The sequence below is a fragment of the Tauraco erythrolophus genome, chromosome 7, assembly GCF_009769465.1.
Source record: "Tauraco erythrolophus isolate bTauEry1 chromosome 7, bTauEry1.pri, whole genome shotgun sequence".
NCBI lineage: Eukaryota > Metazoa > Chordata > Aves > Musophagiformes > Musophagidae > Tauraco > Tauraco erythrolophus.
Genome location: NC_141471.1, coordinates 36426580 through 36446174, shown reverse-complemented (window position 1 = coordinate 36446174; position 19595 = coordinate 36426580). Strand labels below are relative to the sequence as shown.

General features: G+C 41.3%; 1 protein-coding gene across 1 annotated transcript; it reads right to left on the bottom strand.

Moving 5' to 3' along the window:
* Nucleotides 1-827: 827 nt before the first annotated feature.
* Nucleotides 828-11240, bottom strand: FAM221A (family with sequence similarity 221 member A). The gene is made up of 7 exons (XM_086614990.1): nt 11185-11240; nt 8524-8697; nt 7861-8051; nt 5409-5615; nt 4494-4604; nt 3870-3958; nt 828-881 (listed from the first exon to the last, which is right to left on the bottom strand). Exons 1-7 carry the CDS (start codon nt 11238-11240, stop codon nt 828-830), a joined length of 882 nt encoding a protein of 293 aa, XP_086471116.1.
* Nucleotides 11241-19595: the final 8355 nt, after the last annotated feature.

The window sequence follows — 19595 nt, the reverse complement described above, 5'->3', positions numbered from 1 at the left end:
TTGTGTTGGATTAGACATGATAAAAGAGTACCTGTTGGATAAGTAAGTGTATATCAAACACTATATAATTATTTGTGTACATGCAATAAATAGTATGTCCTTTTCCTCTTAATGTTTTCAGAAGTTTAGTGTAATAGAATCTTTGTTATGGACAGTACCAGACAAAAAAATTGGGAGAATGGTACCACTAGGGAAATCCAGGATAAAGTACACAAGCAGGATCCCTTCAAGTAGCTACTAAGTGTGTGTGGAAATGTGTTTACATGCGTACAGAACTTCACGTGTAAAAAATATGTATACGTTGGCACAAACAAAGCCTAGAGAAGCATGAGAGAAGAAGGGTATGTTTTAATTTTATGTAAAGGTGATAAAACCAACAGAAAGAAAAAAAAAAGCATTTAAAGAAAACACTAAGAACAAATCCCACCATGTAAAAGCCCATTAACAAGATGAGTTATCAGGACTCTACAAATAAAGAAAGTGCGTCATAAAAGTCTAAGAATAGGATATGTATTTTCTTTGCCCTGCTGCAATGTAATACTTAAATACATTCTTATTCTCTCAGATCTTAACTAACCGTTCTGTAAATCTCTAAATATTATTTTCCATTCTCAAAGGAATATCTATATAACAATTCCAGAGATTAGAAACGCATTGATTAAAGTACCAATTTTATTACAAGATAATTAAAATTTAATTTCAGCAATAGAACAAAACACCAGAATAAAGAAACAAAGAAATACAAGTATGCAGGTAGGCACAGCAAAACATACTCTTCAATATAAGGATTAGCACTATGCCATATAATAAACATTTCTTTATTAATCTCACGGCTTCTTTGGACTTTTCTCTTTCCGTTTAGCAGCCTTCTCCTTTTTCAGCTGTAACAAAGAAAGACACCAACAGTGGATTAAGCATTAATTTGCAAGTCGGCTAGTAATGCAACGTTAAATCTCTACATCCAGTCGTAAATCTAGCAGAGTGATGATACATGCAATGGAGAGAGCTACAGATCATTATTAACCCAACCTAGCATTGCTTACTTTTGCACCATAGGACAAAGGAGCACTTCTATAGCTCTGCAGCTCCTCCCCTATTCAAACAAGGGCTGCCTTTATCTCTGAGGATGTCAATCTTTGTATTTATGTATCCTTCAGGGCCAAAGGACCTCACAAATGTTCATGGGTTTATCTTTAAGGCAATGAAAGGTAAAGTTGTTTTATTACAGATGTGTAACAGTCACAGTCAGACTAACCAGCATGCACAGAATCACACAGAGGTTTGTTGCTGAGGTAGATGCTAAACCTCGATCTCAGTGTCTCCTCACTGACCCACAACGTCATGTCTTCCTCTCAGAAGATTTTTCTACACAGTAGGCTATTACAGAATGGTATGATTTACCAACACACATACATTTAACTCTGCCACTTTGTAGTAAGACTATTAATCCAAACAAATACATCTGTTGTTTTTAGAAGCAACAGTTGTTCTCGAGTATTGTTACATTAGTGAATGAAATTCTATTTAGAGCAATTATATAAAAGGGATGCATGGACTTTTGCATCTCATCTAACAGAGGTTATCATGTTGCTATCAAAAATGCAATGAAGAAATAACATAATATTTTAACATACTTTTTTTTCTCCATAAAATAGTGTCAAAAGGAAGCAAGGCCTAAGTCCTGATCTGGGTGTCTACAAATGAGCTCACTGCTAAGAAATCCTGTTATTGGTCTACACAGGAACTCATTTTAAAACATTTTTCTGTATTTGGAGGCTTGAGGTTTGTATCTGAAATTCCTACTACCTTTTGCAAAGAAAAGAAAATCTTAGGGGTAAAAAGAAACGAGACAATTTGGATTTGGTAGTGCTGGGTTTACGTGATGGGGTTTTGGTAGCATGGGAAGGGCTGTGGAAATGGCCCCTGTAAGTAGCTGTGAAAAGCTTCCCCAGCTCCAAAACCGGTCGGACCAACTTCTGGCCAGGTCGGAACCCCATCCTCTCAGGCCGGCGCCGAGCCAATCAGCGCCTCTGTGCGTGCACTATTTAAGATGGGGACAAAGAAGCCTGAATGGAGGCTGAACCTCCACTGAAGAGATGGGGGAGGCAGGGGCTGGGCCCCTGGCTGGGCAGCTGCCTGCACTAGGCTGCCGCTACCCAACTGGAGATGGCTGCAGGAGCACGGCTTGGATTTGCTCCAAAGCACCCCGCTCCCAGGGCGCCTGCTGGACCGAGTTCGTCCTGTCGGGACTGCCGAGGCTACAGCAGAGAGAGGACTGAGACCTGAGAGAAACGGCCACACAGACTCCAAGGTGAGTAGAGATGGAGCGGGACGGGGTGTGCTGAAGCCGAGATTCCCCTGCAGCCCGTGGAGATTAACGGTGGAGCAGAGATCCACCTGCAGCCTGTGGAGAACCCCATGCTGGAGAAGAGATGGCTGTGCCTGAAGGAGGTCGTAGAGAACGGTCTCCATGAGGTTCTGGAGGCTGACAATGAGGCAGAGGCATCTGAAGCCCATGGAGAACCCCACGCCGGAGCAGGTGGCAGCTCCCTAAATAGTCGTGACTGTGGAGAAGAAACCCGCGCTCGAGCAATCTGATGGGTAAGGATTGCATCCTGCGGGAAGGACTCACATTGGAGAAGTCTGTGGGCTGTCCCGTGAGGAGGGGATCCACTGGGCAGGGGAAAAAGCTGTAAGGAGTCCTCCTCCTTTAAGAAAGGAGTGGCAGAAACTACGTGTGACCAACTGACATGCAACCCCCCATTCCCCGTCCCCCTGCGCTGCTGGGGGAGGAGGCAGAGCCAGGAAGAAGGGAGGGGTTGGGGGGGAAGGTGTTTTTAAGATCTGGCTTTGTTTCTTGTTATCCTCTCTGAACAAACCATTAACAAATTAAATTGATTTGTCCCCAAACTGAGTCCCACGGTTGGTGGGTGATCTCTCCCTGTTCTTATCTGGACCCTCAAGCCTTCTGTTACATTTTTCTCCGCTTCACCTCACCGAGGGGGAGGAGTGAGCGAACTGACCTTATGGTAGTTTAGCTGTTGGCTGGGCTAAACCACGACAGATAGTAACAGGTTTTCTCCTATAAACTGGTATTATATTTGTGACATCTTACCATATTTTGTGATGATTTCTAAAATAAAGAAAATTATTTAAAATTTCACAGAGCTAGAACAGCTTTCTCATGAACAAACACTTTGTTGCAAGCAGCGAGCGTAACAGCAGTTAAGATTTTAAAAGTTGATTATGCAACATTGCCTTACAAAAGAATTCATAAACAGTCAAGACATACTTCCAGCAGAGATGGTGGAGCTAAGGAGCTAATGTGGGGAAAGAATAAGTATTCAAACATCTAAGTAATCTGCACCACAGGGCATTTAAATTTACGACACAGTCAGTGGGGTGAAAGAGGCATCTCTAATGGGGTGATTTGGCTCATCTAAGAAAGACTCACCAGATTTAGCCCAACTACACAGATATGCAAAATGAAAAGAACATCATAAAGTTTTATAAATGAGGTAGCAAACACACACTCCTAAATGTCACAGGTTACTTTCTGTAAGTCTGCTTTGTTGTTTCGTTTTGTCATATAGTAAAATATTTTGGTTTTCTGCAAGGGAGAAAAATAAAAATCTCAATAAAAATCTGCCCAGTTAAGGTGGTAAATACCATCCCAGACATGACTGACTTCTGAAATCCTGCAATAGCTCATAATTGTATTTAAAACTTTATTTAAAGAAGCTAGGGTTTTCTCAGGAAGAGAACAAATGATATAATGCATTTATATACCACTTAAAAATATGTTTATCTTTTTTAGACATTCTCTTGTGAAAATGTATTTGAATTAAGCAATAAAAGTAGTAACTTGCCTGTTCTTGATAACGTTTTTCAAAGTAAGCCATGTCGTCATCTTCTGAATGCTTTCCATCAGAAATTTGCCTTGTGGCACTAGAACAACCTAAGTACAAAAAAAACCCAAAACTTTTTACAGTCATGATACCTACTATTCCATTAGTCACATTTTACATTTGGCAAGTAACAAATCCCAGCAATTGGGAACAAAAAGCAATCTCTTTAGTCTAGGCTAGCAGCTATTATAAATAGTCTTGGAGGAGTTCAACAGTTATATTAATTGCTAAATTCTTATACTAAATGAGCATAACCGATCCATAATTCCACACAGAATAGACTTTCTGGCACAAGTCAGTTTCACAGAATTGCGCTGAATATGTACAATCCATTCAGATATGATGAGCTTCTAGCAGGAAAAAAAGCACATCATGACCAAAAGTAACAAGCAGTAACAAAACAGTTATTCTAAGTACTTCAAGTACCTGAATGTTGTACTAATTTTTCACATACCAAGGCTTCAATACCCATTTTAATTTTTAACTTTGATTTTAGCCCTAAGCATCCTTCGACTCATAAATAAAACCAATTAATTTTATATTAAATACATTTTGTGAAATAGTATTATCCTACTAATAAAGCACCTGCTATCTGTGAGATGGTCTGAGCAGAAGTAGGAGGTCCCTGAAATGCTTTTAGAAATGGATGATCCATGCTGGTAACAGTGGATTCTGAAAGTTCAGCAGAAGGAGCCCCTGTTAGAAAACAAGTGGAATGAAAGCAAAAATTAACTTCATGAGATCCATTAAGAACATACATGATGGGGTTAAAACAGGCTACAGATAAGTATCTACAACACTCAGTGCAGACACCATAAACTCAAGTTTATAAAAGCAAAAAAGGCTCCAAAAGAAATGAAAAGCTTTGTCTCTTTAATCACTATGGCTATGCTCTAAAGTTCTGACAAATCCAGGAAACCAGATCAGAATTTAAAAAAGAAATAATGAGTACATGGCAATAATAAATAAAACAGTATTTCAGGACAAAATGTGTCCATTACTAAATGTAACAAAATCACAGAGCAGCAGAGGTATCGAGGCCAACTAACAGACCTGTCTTCTACAAATGACCTCTTTTTTTTTTATGCTCAACAGCTATTAACCTTTGAGTTTGGAAAAAAAAAAATGCTGTAACTATATAACCAAGAAAAAACTGGCCAGTATTAGGCTAAAGGATTAATGTCAATAGAACATGGAAGTATTAAAAGAAATGCAGAAGTTAGAGTTCTTTCTAAAAGATGCCTTGCACTTCCAAGTTACTGGGCTGAACACCAGAATTATTGATAAAGAGTGTTTTTATCAATTCACTAAAGGAAGTTGGGCAAGATGGTCATAGTGGTCTCTTCACACTCAAAGACTGCTGGGGAAAAAAAAAAGTCTGTTTTAAGTCCTACTCCTGTTGATCCAGTTTGCCTTCGAACTTTGAAAGTCTATGTTGAATCACTACTTTTACAAACCACTTGGAGAATTAAAATTTCAGCTCAGTTCAGCTGCACTTACCTATTCCACTGTCATCGAGTCTCATGTAGCCTTCTGCTAGTGAACTAAAACCAGTCAGTCCTCCCATAGCAGCATACGGAACATCCTGCCCCACAGGCTTTCCTTGGGCTAAGCGCTCTTGTTTAGTTTCCACAACCGTTTCATGAGCATGTGTGGGCTGACCACATGCACAGGTAAAGCAACTGTGGAAGCCCGAACACTTGGAACCTAATTAACAAATAAACAAGTGCAATGAGTGAGATGATAATGGAATTTATACTTCATTGCAGACAAAATGGTGTTTCCCTAAACAGATCTTGACAAAAACTAGAATTCCCTCACTGCAAAAACATCCACCTATGCTTTCTATCTGGAAGCACATATGTGATTAGGGGCAAAGCAATCAGCCGTCTTTGCCGAAACCTTTTACAGCCTCTTTCCATCATGATATCAAAATACTGTATAAAAGAGGAGAAAGGATGAATGTGGGGATTAGATCATAGGGGTCATCCAGTCTCAGATTCTCACTCAGTCAAGTTTTGAGTACCTCTGAGGACAGAGATTCCACCCCTCTGAGTAGCCTGGACCAATGTCGGTGTTCCATTGGAGCAGACATTTCTTTCCTAATATCTAATTGGATTTCCTATGTTGCAACTTGTGCTCCTTGCCAGTAATAACACCCTTCTCCATCCCTTCCCTGACTAAAAAGAGAAAAAATCCTGTCACTGGGTAAAGACGAAAACCTGCCAGCATTTTGGCAGTATTATCTCCAGAGGTGTACAGCACGTGTCAACGTTTCATGGCCAGAAAACTTCAAATCGCAATTTATGATACAAATCACAATTTAAATGCCTTTTAAAATTATCAAAATTATCTGAGTAGCGAACAGAGGCTGTAGCAACAGCAAAATAGGTTCTATATAAGAGCACCACTAGATTGACTTTCAGGGGTTATTTAAGCTTACACAGCCACAGGATGTAACTGAAATAGTTATACAAATGACACGTGACATTCAGAAACACAGAGTGACGGGATCAATCTACCCTAGCTACAGCTGAGACTCTCACCAAGGCCCTGCTGGAGCAATGATGCAAATAAGAAATTGAGGAACCGATTTTACAAACGTTTCACTACAAAAATTACCCTGCTTCCAACTCCTAGTTACAGTTCATTTTGCAGAGAACCAAGAAAGATTTTTTATAAGTCCTGGGTAATATGTTCAAGGATCACATTCTTGGAAATGTTAAAGGCTTTCTCATACCATTTTGGGCACTCCTCGGTAACAGAGCTCTGTGTTTGGATACAGAACAAAGTATATACGATATATAAAATGCAACAGCAGTATTTTTTCAGTTACAAAGAGAGTACATCTCTAATTCATCTATCACATTAGATTTACACAGCACTGGGCTAGACTAATACCAGTATATTAAAACAATCCAGGTCCAAAGCAGAAGCAAGTGTTGGCACTTCTCTGGGTAATCTTTGAAGCCCTCCGAAGTGTCAGGTATTTTTGAGAAACACTAGAAAAAGTGCATAACGTAAATGATTATTAAAAACACTGCGTTCTAAGGATTCAGTCTGAATCATCCAATCGCACATTTAAGACTTTCACATTACTTAAAGCAAATTCTTGAAAGGCTGTCATATAAATATTTTTTGCTTTATTCTGTGGGATATGATTCTCATCCAGCGAAAGCAGTTTATTATTTTTCCTGTACAAATTAGACAGAAAGAAATTTACTAACAGTACAGAATCCTAACAAAAAAAAAGTCTTCAGCTTATGTAACAAGGTTTCTAACTAAAACACCTTTATGCATTATTTAGTTTCTATGGTTAATAATTACTGCTATTTCATTACGATAACCTCGGAACAACTGAAGCAAAATCTTCCTCTTAATGCCTTCTCAAACCTTTTGCTTGAAACTCCATTCCCAATTGCATTTCCGGACCCACAATCTGTATGCTCGGGAATGGCTTTGTTCGAGTGCTAACAATAGTACTATTTGGGAACACAGTGCTCCTACTTACTGAGTTAAGAGAAGATACAAAAATACATTAACATTATGTTCAACTAGGCAACAGAGGAACGGAGATCAACACTTCCCTCTCTCAAACTACCGAGTTCAAGTAGAAAAGTCACACACATGCAGCAGTGGAAATGACAAACTGCAAATGAGGTGCTTTCATACTCCCTGACTTTAGGTGACTGTCTCCATATGTACCTAACCCAATCATTCAGAGACTTATGCTCCTTCACAGAACTTGCAGAGGCTAAGGATGTTGTTCTAAACCCTCCTCTGCAAAAGGTGATGTCTTCCTTCCCATTTCCCATCCTTCTGCAAGGATCAAAACACACATCAGTGAAAAGTGCAGCACATGCTTAATACTCTGGGCAGAACACAGATCCCTAACATGCTGTTCCTGTCAAGTTTCCTAGCAAAGAATGCTGCAAGTCCATCAGTAACTTACAAGAGTTACATGAAAATCCAGGTGCTGCACTGTGCTGATCGGCAAAGTGTTTGCATCTGCAACGGATGGGCTGTGTGCCATTTAGAGGGACATAGTGATAGGACTGGCACAGACAACGGCTCACTCTACAAGGCACACAAATGGGACGGTCTTTGGGAATCACTTCATAGTCCGTTTTGTGTTGTTTATACCTGAAACAGGTAAAAATAATAACTTTTATAACTTTGTTAGTATTCATCAGAAAACTAACTGAAAGGCTTATAATTTATCTGCCAAGTTCTGTTTTGAAGTATCTTTAATTATATTAATTACTGTTTTTAATTTTTGGTTAAATGCATAATATCAGGTGGGTTTACATCCATTCATTATATGGATATCACAAATCCTTATGTTTCATTTTTACACCACTATCAGAATCAATCTGATCTATGATAACTTGTGCCTTAAAGCTGAGATTGTTGAAGACTACAAAAAAATTTTGGTCTCAAAAAAATATATTGAGATTTAGATTTAAGAACAGTTCTTATGATTTAAAACCGAATTTTCTCAACCCTTAGACCTTAAATAAACTTGCCTATACTGTACTGTAATGTATCTGGAAACATTTTACATTTTCCTTATTTTAAAAAATAAAACAGTTCAAAGAAATTAAAAGATTCCTACCGGTGAGTACAGAAGCACAGCGTCTCCGGTCCCACAAGCTTACAGTCCATGCCAGTTGGTGATCTCCAGCTCACGTACAACCTGTTCTGTAACCGCATTGGTAATACGTTTCTTTTGTACTCTTCATATTCCTCAGGGGTAAAGAGCTTTCCTTCATCATCGTCACCTACAATTCTGTAAGCACATAATAAAAAAAAACATAAGAAAATGAAAACAATAAAAGTAGGTTGCTGAAGGTATTTTTTCAAATAATATCACAGAATCATAGAACGTTGAAAAAGACCTTTAAGATCATTGAGTCTAACTGTTCACCTAGCACTGCCAAGTCCACCAATAAACCACGTCCCTAAGCACCACTTCTACACATCTTTGAAACACTCCTGGAGATGGTGACTAAATCACTTCCCTAAGCAGTCTGTTCCAACGCTTGACAACCCTTTTGGGGAAGAAATTTTTCCTAATATCCAATCTAAACCTCCCCTGGCACAACTTGAGGCCATTTCCTCTTGTCCTGTCACTTGTTACGTGGGAGAAGAGACCAACACCCACCTCACTACAACCTCCTCTCAGGTAGTTGTAAAGAGCAATAAGGTCTCCCCTTGGCCTCCTTTTCTCCAGGATAAACAACCCCAGTTTTCTCAGCTGCTCCTTATAAGGCTCATGCTCTACATCCTTCACCAGCTTCATTGCCCTTCTTTGGACATTCTCTAGCACCTCAATGTCTTTGTTATAGTGAAGGGCCCAAAATTGAACACAGTATTTGCCATAGCATGGTGCAGCATCACCAGTGCCAGGTACAGGGGTACTTCCCTAGCCCTGGAAGTTCCTGAAGGTCACACTATTTCTGATACAAGCCAGGATGCTATTGGCCTTCTTGACACCTGGGCACACTGCTGGCGCATATTCAGCCAGCTGTCAACCAACACCCCCAGGTCCTTTTCTGGCCGGACAGCTTTCCAACCACTCCTCCCCGAGCCTGTAGCGTCACCTGGGATTGTTGTGACCCAAGTGCAGGACACAGCACATACAATTGGCCTCAGCCCATCGATCCAGCCTGTCCATCTTATTTTGTCTTATTTTTCATAATACTGTTCCAGTGACATACATTTAACAGAATTATAGCTGAATTTTAGAGAAATTTTGCAAATAATGTTCTTTGAAAAAATTTGCTCTGGCGGACTGAAAACCAGGGTTGTAAGAAAGACAGAAAAAAATAATAAAGCAAACTACCAAGCTCCTTTCCATATGGCAGAAGAAGCAATGAGCATCAAAGATTGTGTAACCAGCCAGCTCTGCCTCAGGCTTCTTCAATGACCTCTGGCAAGTCACTTCACCCATCTACACCTAACTGTACTGCAGATTTGTATCAGGTTATCTTACCTTAGTCTAGTCTAAGCAAGATTATTCAACTGCAAGTAGGTAACTACACTGCCATCAAAGCAACACACAATACATCCAAGCTGTCTTCTGCTTTGCAAGAAGACTACGCCAGTTTCTGTACCTAAAGTTGATAGCAGCTGTATCTCACACCTCGGATCAGCCCATTTTCAAGTTCAAGCTATCACTATGTTCAAATTCAAAGTCACCAAACAGCCGGAACTCTGGAGCAGCATCCAGATTCTACATTTGTGGAGATGACTGAAGACAATAAGTAAAGCCTACAAAATATAATTTAGACTTAACTGCAGCACTTAACTACACTGAAGGTTATTTATTGGTGTCCGTAAACATTTCAATTATTATTTGTTGTGTGTGCTAAGACATACTGAACAAGTGATTCTTTGCCAAATACTCTGTGCATTTGTACATTGCCAGTACGGCACAACACCAGAGTAACGTATCAACATATCACTGTCATTTGCACGTCAGTCCTGCTGGCGCCCACTGAATCAGCGCGTAACTACTTATGTAAGAAATCCCACTGTGCCTACTGCCTCTGATGTTTCACTCAAGGTTTTCCTAAGCTAAATTAAGGCCACGCTTCAGTACAACGACTGAGTTTGTGTTTATTTTTGTTCACGATCAACTCTTCGGAGAGGAGCAACGATGAGATTAGCAAAGACACGTAGGAGCGCAAGGGCATGCGCTTACACCCTGCAAAACTTAGTTCAGGATGCACGAAAGCCCGCGTTCGCTGGAAGAGCGGTGCCGCTGGCGGATCGCCCTCTGGCACCGCATCTCCAGGCCGCGCTGCCAGGAGAGCCGCTCTCGGGCACCTTCGCGGTGCCCTGCAAAACTTAGTTCAGGATGCACGAAAGCCCGCGTTCGCTGGAAGAGCGGTGCCGCTGGCGGATCGCCCTCTGGCACCGCATCTCCAGGCCGCGCTGCCAGGAGAGCCGCTCTCGGGCACCTTCGCGGTGCCCGCAGTCCGGGCACTTCCGACTTCGCCGGTACACGGCGGGAGGTGGGCTCGGGGGCGACCGTGTGACACAACGAAGCGGCCGCAGACCCTGAAGAGGCGGCCTCCGGGCGGCGGGAGGCGAGCGGCGCGGTGCGCGGGCCGCACGGATCCGAACGGGAAACCCTGGGCGGAGCGGAACGGAGACCGACCCCGCGCGAGGCACAGCGGGCCGCAACCGCCGCCCGGCCCCCGCTGCCCCGCTCCGCTCCGCTCCCCTCCCCAGCGACGGCAGGCGAGGCCCGGCGCCGCCCTGCCCTCACCGCCGGTACTCCGCGTACTCCTCCAGCGCCGCCGCGTCCACCTGCAGCCGCTCCATGCCCGGCCCGACGCCCGCGGACAGGGCGCCGGGAGCGCCGCAGCGGCCGCCGAGAGAGGACGGTGAGGGGCGGGCGGGGGCGGCTGCGCGCCCGCGGCGGGCGGAGCGCGCTCGGCAGCACGTACCGTGTCTGTAGCGCAGATTGCGGCTGAGAAACCGGCCTGTGACTAGGAGGTCTGTGCCAGCGTATCCATGTGGGCAGGGCAAACCCCGCGCCAGGATACGTGCGGACGGGGGGTGCTCACACAGCCGCCACGGGGGGTTGGTGGTCACCCCTCGCACCCTGCTGTGACACCCTGAGAAGGCATCTTCAGCAAACTGCACTGCTGGGGCATAGGCACGCGTGTACATACCGGTGTGGTGCCACAGAAAGGGCGCTGACACAACCAACCACCCAACAAGTCATGTCCACCCCAAGCCCTCCTGTCTTCTGCCCCTGCTCTCACATTGCCCTGAGTTGCTGCTACTAGTTAGACCTTACCTTAGACAACCATGTTTCTGATGGGTAGGCGAGGGGCAGTTGTGATTGGTCACTGATTCCCTGGCACTCAGCTGGCAGATGTAGGGAAAACCTCACGAATGCTCAAGCTGGAGCCAGGGAGAGCTCTGGACCTCCTTTTGCAAGGGGAACCTGCCTTGGATCCCTTTTTTTACACCATGGAACCACACTTCCGCTGCCCTGCAATGGCATGCCCAGTACAGATGCATTCAAAGAGGCCAAATCCACATGAGTTATGTCGTGGGTATAGGAATACTTCTACAACATCCTGGCAAAGTATACAGTACAGTCATATTCTTGACCTACAAAAATTTCCCCCAGCTTGCCCAAACTAAAAAACGAGCCTTACCGCAGCCACTCAAGAAGCACAGTTGTGATGGTCTCCAATTGCTCTTAGCTGACACCGCTGCGTTGAGAAGAGACTGTGATACGGGTCCTGTGTAACGATGTGCTGGTGCTTCTGTGCGATACAGTCTACGTCAGCCTTGTTTTTAGCTGCAGTGTAAGGCAGTGTATATTTGTGCTGCTACTACATGTTAGCTCAGAGGCACAAGTTTTCAACAACAGTAACATTAACCATGTTAACACTACGATTGTAGTAGTAGGGTGAATTTCATTTTTTTAGTTGCTCCTTTTTCCTGTGTATAAACAACAAGCCTACCCTACAGTACCACGGCTATCTTCCTGGAAGGTAAGCGGACTGCCGTCACTTCAGTCTCACTAGGAGTAATTAGTGTATGTTGGTAAGGCTTACTCAGGCTCCAATTGCTGCCATAGTCTTGTTTAACCTTTAAATTCCCACTTATGCTAAATAACAAACCATGCAATTTACTAATTTTCACAAGTTTGATGCTCTAGCTGATATACATTCCTATTTACTTCCTATGCTGCTGTTGTGCAATGTAAACAAATAAAATGTACTATGTAAAACAGATGCAAGCAAAATCATGTACGACTTGGCTTTCATTCCTTATTCAAGCAATATAATGAAAGTCAACAATATTCTGCTTTTTATCAGGGGTAAAAGGACACAGTGTGGTTTGTAACTGTGTTGACAAGCTGTAACCAAGTTGACTATTGCCAGGTGAAAAGTGTTCCTTTTGTTGCGGATTACCTGTTTAGTTTTGCAAAGTTTATAGAAAAGAGATCTTTTATTAGATTGACTGATACAATGGGAAAAACAGACAAGCTTTATGGCAAAAAAGCTCTCAGTTTTGGCTTTGACAGACAAGGTCCTACTGCAGAAGAAAGGTTCTTTGGTTATTACAGATTGAGTTGATGGCAAAGATGCTAGCAAAAAGAAAAGCACTAATTCAAATGTTAAATTATTTTCCTGTCTTAAAATTCTAGTGTTGAGTTTGTTAACTAGACAAAAAAATATGCACCAAAGTTACAGTCTTTGTATAATGCTTACTTGAAAAGACATATCTGAAGATACAATTTTGGCATAAGCATGACCATTTCTCCATGTTTTTTCTCTATTTCAAATGTTTATAATTTCTAGTTTGAATAAAATGAAGTTACTGTAAACAAATCCATTTTAAATACTTTTCAACAAACAGCTTAAATATTGAACATTTTGAAGCAAGTGTAAAGAGCATAAACAGCATAAGATGCAATGTACACATTTAGCATAATGCATTATATGGCTTGTCCCATAATGTGTACATTTAACAAAGAAATCACCCCCCCTGGATTTATCACCACCACCTGTCATAGATCTTGAACCTCTAAGTTCCCTCAGTGGGTGAGTTTATACTTACGGAGAGTTTCATTCTTAGTGAATGAAGGAATCTACAGAGAATGTGAAGAACATGACCCAGTTACAGCATCAAGGAACTCGACTGTAAAACTTCACAGCAGCGACATTCCCTATCTTTGTGTTTCAGAGAGAATCCAGAGCTGTTGATCCTAAAAATAAAAAATAATCAAAAAAAACCCACAAACAAAACTGTTGCCATTTATCTTAGAACAGCTTGAAAGATTTATTTCATCTAGAACATGAAAGCTGCCTCTTGGTATCATAAATCTTACCTCAAACTCACTGATGTTCTTTGAAAGCTCTTCCATTATAAAATACAATAAATGTTTTGTTCATAGTTCAAGACAAAAGGAGGCCAGCTTTGGGAAGGACTGGTAACCAAAGATGGTTCTTAGGCTGGCAACCTTCATTTCCCACTTCCTCTCCATGTGCCACTAACAATGTCACTATTCTGAAACAACTCCAATGTGTTTGGAGGCTGTAGTAAATAGACCACAGGCTACTATTTCTGATATTGCACTATCTGTGTAAATTGACTACTTGCTCTTGATACGAACATTACGGTCACGTAGTGACTGAATACGTGAGCAAAAGACTTAGTACGTTTTTCTTAACTGAGCTTTAGGAAATTGATGTTTAAATTGTGCTCTGCGTGTTTGCATAAGTTATGAGCCCTCAGACCGTCAGAGCGAGACCCAAGGAGGTAGGCTTTTTCCATACAATAAATTGATGGGTGCCTGTCAAAAACAGTAGAGCAACTCAAGGAAATCTCCAGACTGTTTTGCACTGGGCAAGCCACCAACAGTTAAGCAGAAGGTGAAGAGAGATGTCACAAGGACCCAGGCGGTGTTTTGCCAAAATATCCCCCAGAGAGAGTTGAAACACCAGGGAGACTCTCAGGTTTCCAGCAGTATCTAAACAAGGTGATAGGGCATATGGTCTGGGCATTTGTCCTGTGGCTATGCCACATGTACAAGAAATTTCAGCAGAGCAGCCAGCACCGCAATACAACAGGCAGATTCTGTCACTCTGAGATCTGAACACGAATATGTCCCTCTCAAAAGCAGGAGAGATATGGGAGCAAGTCATCACTGCGGTCAGTACATCTGCAGGTAAGGTGGCGGAGGAAAATAAAACCCCACAAAAAAGTCAGGACTGCTTTTCCAGGGAAAATAAAATTCCTCCTATGACCAAAACTTCAAAAAAGAAACAGATGGGGAAAGGGGACCTTGAAAGTAGAATCATAGAATCATAGAATGGTTAGGGCTGGAAGGGACCTTCAAAGGTCATCTAGTCCAACCCCCCTGCAAGGAACAGGGATATCTCCAACTAGATCAGGGCCTCGTCCAACCTGGCCTTGAACGTCTCCAGGGATGGAGCATCCACCACCTCTCTGGGCAACCTGTTCCAGTGTTCTACAACTCTCATGGTAAAAAATTTTTTCCTAATATCCAATCTGAATCTACCTCCCTCTATTTTAAAACCATTACCCCTTGTCCTATCAAGGAGTAGGGGTACAATCAAGTAGCACAAGGAGCTCTGCAGACAGGGAATTCAAGCATACTGAGAAGCACGCTGCCACACAGGAGCCGCACAAAATTGACCATCTTTGAGATACCTTATCTGTATGTACGTTTCACTGGTGCCAGAGATCCCAACACTGCCAATAAAATGGAGCGAGAGCTCTGGTAAGCCTGGTTCACACAGAACAAGCAGAGCTTCTGTGCCATGGGTTGATGTACCTCGTCTGAGCAAGATCTTTGTTAAAAACAGTGCTCTGAAATACAGTTTGCGTTTGGAGAGCAGAGCCAGCTTTCTGAACAAGGCAGCTTTTGGTGAGGGCTACAAATGTTCATCTATATTGTGCTTCAGTATCAGATTGCCTGTGAAACAGTCAGTGTGAAGGTGTTGAGAGGAGGAAATCGAAAGTAATTTTTTTTTGTGGGCCACCTGTCGTATGAACTACCTCCCATCTTAAAAATTGAGGATTTATTCCCCGATTTGATCACAGCAAATATTTTCTGCAATAAGGAGACTGTTCAGCTTATTAGCACCCCAGCATCTGCTTGGATTCAAATTTGTGCTTATACTTACTTGGGAACATATACAAAAGGTGAAAGACTTTGTAATTAAGAAATGGAGTTCTTGGCTAAGAAAGGCATTTCAGGCACCCACTGTTTCACTGTCAGAGTATGAGTACCGGAACATATTTTGGATTCAGAAAACCCTCTCCTGTCTCCCATCCCTCCCAAGAGTCTGGAATTATGTTCATTAAAGACTGAGTCAAACCAAATTTTCCATGGGAAACTACCAAATAATTTTGAATAGCGAGGGGGGGGTGGGGGGGGGGGAAGAGGCTTTCTGCTACTGTAAAGAGGCCATGCCACAAGGTAAATAAAAGGAATAGAAATCCAGATGGCATGTTTTACCTCCTATGGCTGTGATGTGGCATACGGATGCTGCTGGCCCAAGATCTCTGAACACATCAGAGTGGGTTGAACATATGGACACTCACTTACGGTACAGCTCTGTGAGACCTAAGGTGCTGCCTACACATCAAAGGCAACAGCTTAATGCCGCATAGGGTGTTGACAGTCTCTCTCAACACCCTCTGTTAATAATAAAATGTGTGACCCTTTACATTTTTTTAAATCCTTACAAGTTTGACAAGTGCTTTAAAATTCATCTCTGTTAAATACCTATGTAAATTGAAGATGGCCACTTTATTAATGTAAGGATAAATAATTTAGAAATAATTTTTAATATTTTAGACCCCAAATCATAATTTTGAAGGAGCAGTTAGTCGTTCTATTTCTTTGCATTTGGTCAATGACAATTTCTAGCTATTCTAAAAATGAGAAGAATTGAAGTGGCGTAAAGAATAACAGAAACAGTTTCCATCAAATTGTTTCCTCCCTCCACATTTGTTATCAATATTCTGATATACTTAAAAGCAAATGCAAGCAGTACTCCCTTATTGTAAACTTCTAACCACGACCATACATTATGCTACAGTAAAAATTAGTTTGCATCTTATTAATCTTAGCTTACAAGCATATAAAAATGTCAACGTTTTTCTCTTCAGTTTTGCTATCAGAGAAACAGAACACGATTAGACATCTACTGAACAGAGAAAGTTGACGAATGCCACAGGGCAATGCAAGCTCATATGCAAGAAAGGGTCAATTAATAATGAAAAGTTTTTGCTGGAGGTACTGACAAACATAATTGGGAAATTTGTAGTAATTAAGATCACTTACAGATAAGATAATTCCATAGCACGTAGTGCCACTGGTGCTTAAGTGATGCGATTTCATTTATGTATGTAATGGGAGTTTTTTTTCTTTTAACTTGGGCCTCATTTTAATAACCTAAATGATATTTTTAAACAGATATAAATGCACATGTGCATCATCCCAGACAAACTGAGATTTGGTGAAACATCAATTCAGTAACAGTCTGTTCTACATGAGAAACATTGCAAAAGTCTAATTCACCTTCTTAGTTGCTATAAAAAAAGTCTCCCATTTCACTCTTGCCTTTGAAAAAGTATTTTACATACTATCAAATACATGAAATCAAACCCCACAGATAGCAGATGGTGGTGTTTTGTAAAGCACAGACTAATGAAAGGACACAATCCCACGTCAGAAGGTTGTATTTGGATTGTTAAAGATTTCAATAGACATTCTACATGACCTTTAAAAAACCACACCAATTAAGTAAAAATGTTTTAGACATTTAGCTCATTCCATTAATTTCAGTATTTTGAGGAAGTAAAAAAAGGGTTTTAAGAAAATATAATACACTGGAATCTTAAATTTTATGCAGTCATTTTTCTAAATAAACTTCTTGAAGAGGTTCCCACAAGCAAAGGCCGCAACAGCAGCAATTACCCCCAGAATACGTACCTGCACGGGAGGCACTTGGTCTCCTAGGCAACTTGCACACATCACAGACATGACGCAACTTGGTAACCTCTGCATTAGCAAATATTTTTCAATTAGAATTTAGATCTATCTAGCCAGCCCCTTTAAATGATTGTGTTAATGAAAAAAAAGTATTTAGCAGTTACTTTGAAAAACAGACAACTGTGCAAACTTAGGCTTGTTACTGGGTGCCAAGGATACTGATGTTTCACCACGCTGATTACAAGAACCTCTACATCCTTGTGTCATGCTGCTTTATTTTTTAAATTATTTCATTAAAAACAGATCAGCAAACTTCTGCGATCTTAACTTATTAAGTAGCTTGTTAAGAACCATCTCAGTGCATTTCAGTAGAGTATCTGTGTGTCTGTCCATCCATTCATCCCAAACAAAGGTTCTTTAATGTGGGACCACTCAGCACTTTTTGTTCTTCACACACAATTGTGAGACAATGCTTGGATATCTTAATTACATTAAGGTTACTATGGAGAAATTCAAAAATTATTTATTTAGACAAGGAAAGCAACAAAAAGAACTAGAGAGTCAAGACAATCTTCCCTAAGATGTCTGCCTGCCAGTTCCTTGGTTGTGGAACTCAGCTGTATTGAGACCTGTGGTGCTTCTAGCTTTTGAGACAGCAAGCAATATACTCTTTTTCTTTCCATTTTTCTTCATTAGAATTTTTGTTTGGGAGTGGACCTTGAACATTTTTTGCTACCTACGTTAAACAATCATTCGTAGGCACAGAAGTACTACCAATTACCTAGTGAAATCAGCTGGTAAACACTCATGAGACAAATTACAGCTGGGAAAACTCAAGTCTCATAATTTACCAAAAGATTTCAAAACCAAAACAAACACCACCACACCCCACCCCCCTGCCGAATCTGAAGTTCTTTATATAAAGGAGGTTATATGTTCCCCTGCCATCCAAAGAAAAAGGAAAAAATCCCCAAACTCAATGCAGCCAGCCTAAGAACCAACCAACCTTTAGGAGATTCCGTATTTCACAAAACTTCAAGCAGCTCACTTTGGGAGGATTTGGGATGTCATTTGAAATAGGAAATACATAGCTGTACCATAAAAACTGTAGCATAACAGAAATATTATTTAAATATTCCTTAGAAAAATAAATTTTTAAAACGTTTGGCAACACAACCAAATGCTGTGATACTATCAAGCATTTTGGACCTGGGGTGAGTTGTAGGCTTTCTCTGGCTTCTTTTTCACAAGCCCTTGGGTTCTTTACACAACCTCCTGCCATGGCAGGGCTGCCACACCTCTCAAAATATCCTATAAAGGAGGCTGCAGGGTAGTACGTTCAGATGTTTTCTTGCTACTGTTGTTGATAGAAAAGGCAGCTGAGACTCTCCTCTTATCCTTTCCTTACTTTCTTTTCCTTAGTCTGCACACTTGAAGTTTTGGTTTGCCACTCTGAAAAGTGCTGTCATCTCATCAAAAGGACGAAGCTCAGCTTCCACCCTCTGCACTGCTCGAGCACAGAAATCACCGAACTAGCAACTGCACTAGATAGCTGGTTAAGGGAGAACACAAATCAGAGGCATGGCATGGAGATACAGCTCAGAACAAGACTGGCCTTGAAAAAAGGGGCAAGACGTGTCATGGACACTGATGTATTGCTGTATCAACCCCTAATAATGCTGGTTTCATGTAAAATTAGATGTAGGATGCACTTAGAGTATTTTTGCTTCTTGATAAACAGTTGTTTCAACTACATTCATGAATGGAACATTTGTGCCATAAGATATAGGTAGCTGTCAGTTCTGCCAATATATTTGTCCAGTAAAAGCTAATTCCAATGAGCCATTGTACTATTGAAACCTGAGAGAAAAGCAACTATTTGCTAATGGCACCATGCATTACTTTTGAGTACGTAACTGCACTCCAAAATCCCAGCATAAAAAAAGTTGCCTGTGCACATAGTGACAAATATTCACCTTGCAACTTTTGTGACACTCGTTTAATAATCCTCAATAACTTTAAGACTTCACATACCCTTACAATTTTGCGTCACACATAAAAACTACCCATATTACTGTTTACAGCACGAAGGGACATCACCCACCAAGGTTTCGGCTGGTACCAATCAAGTACCCAGGGAATAAGAAGTATGTACAGATAGATATAAAAACCGATCTTCACAT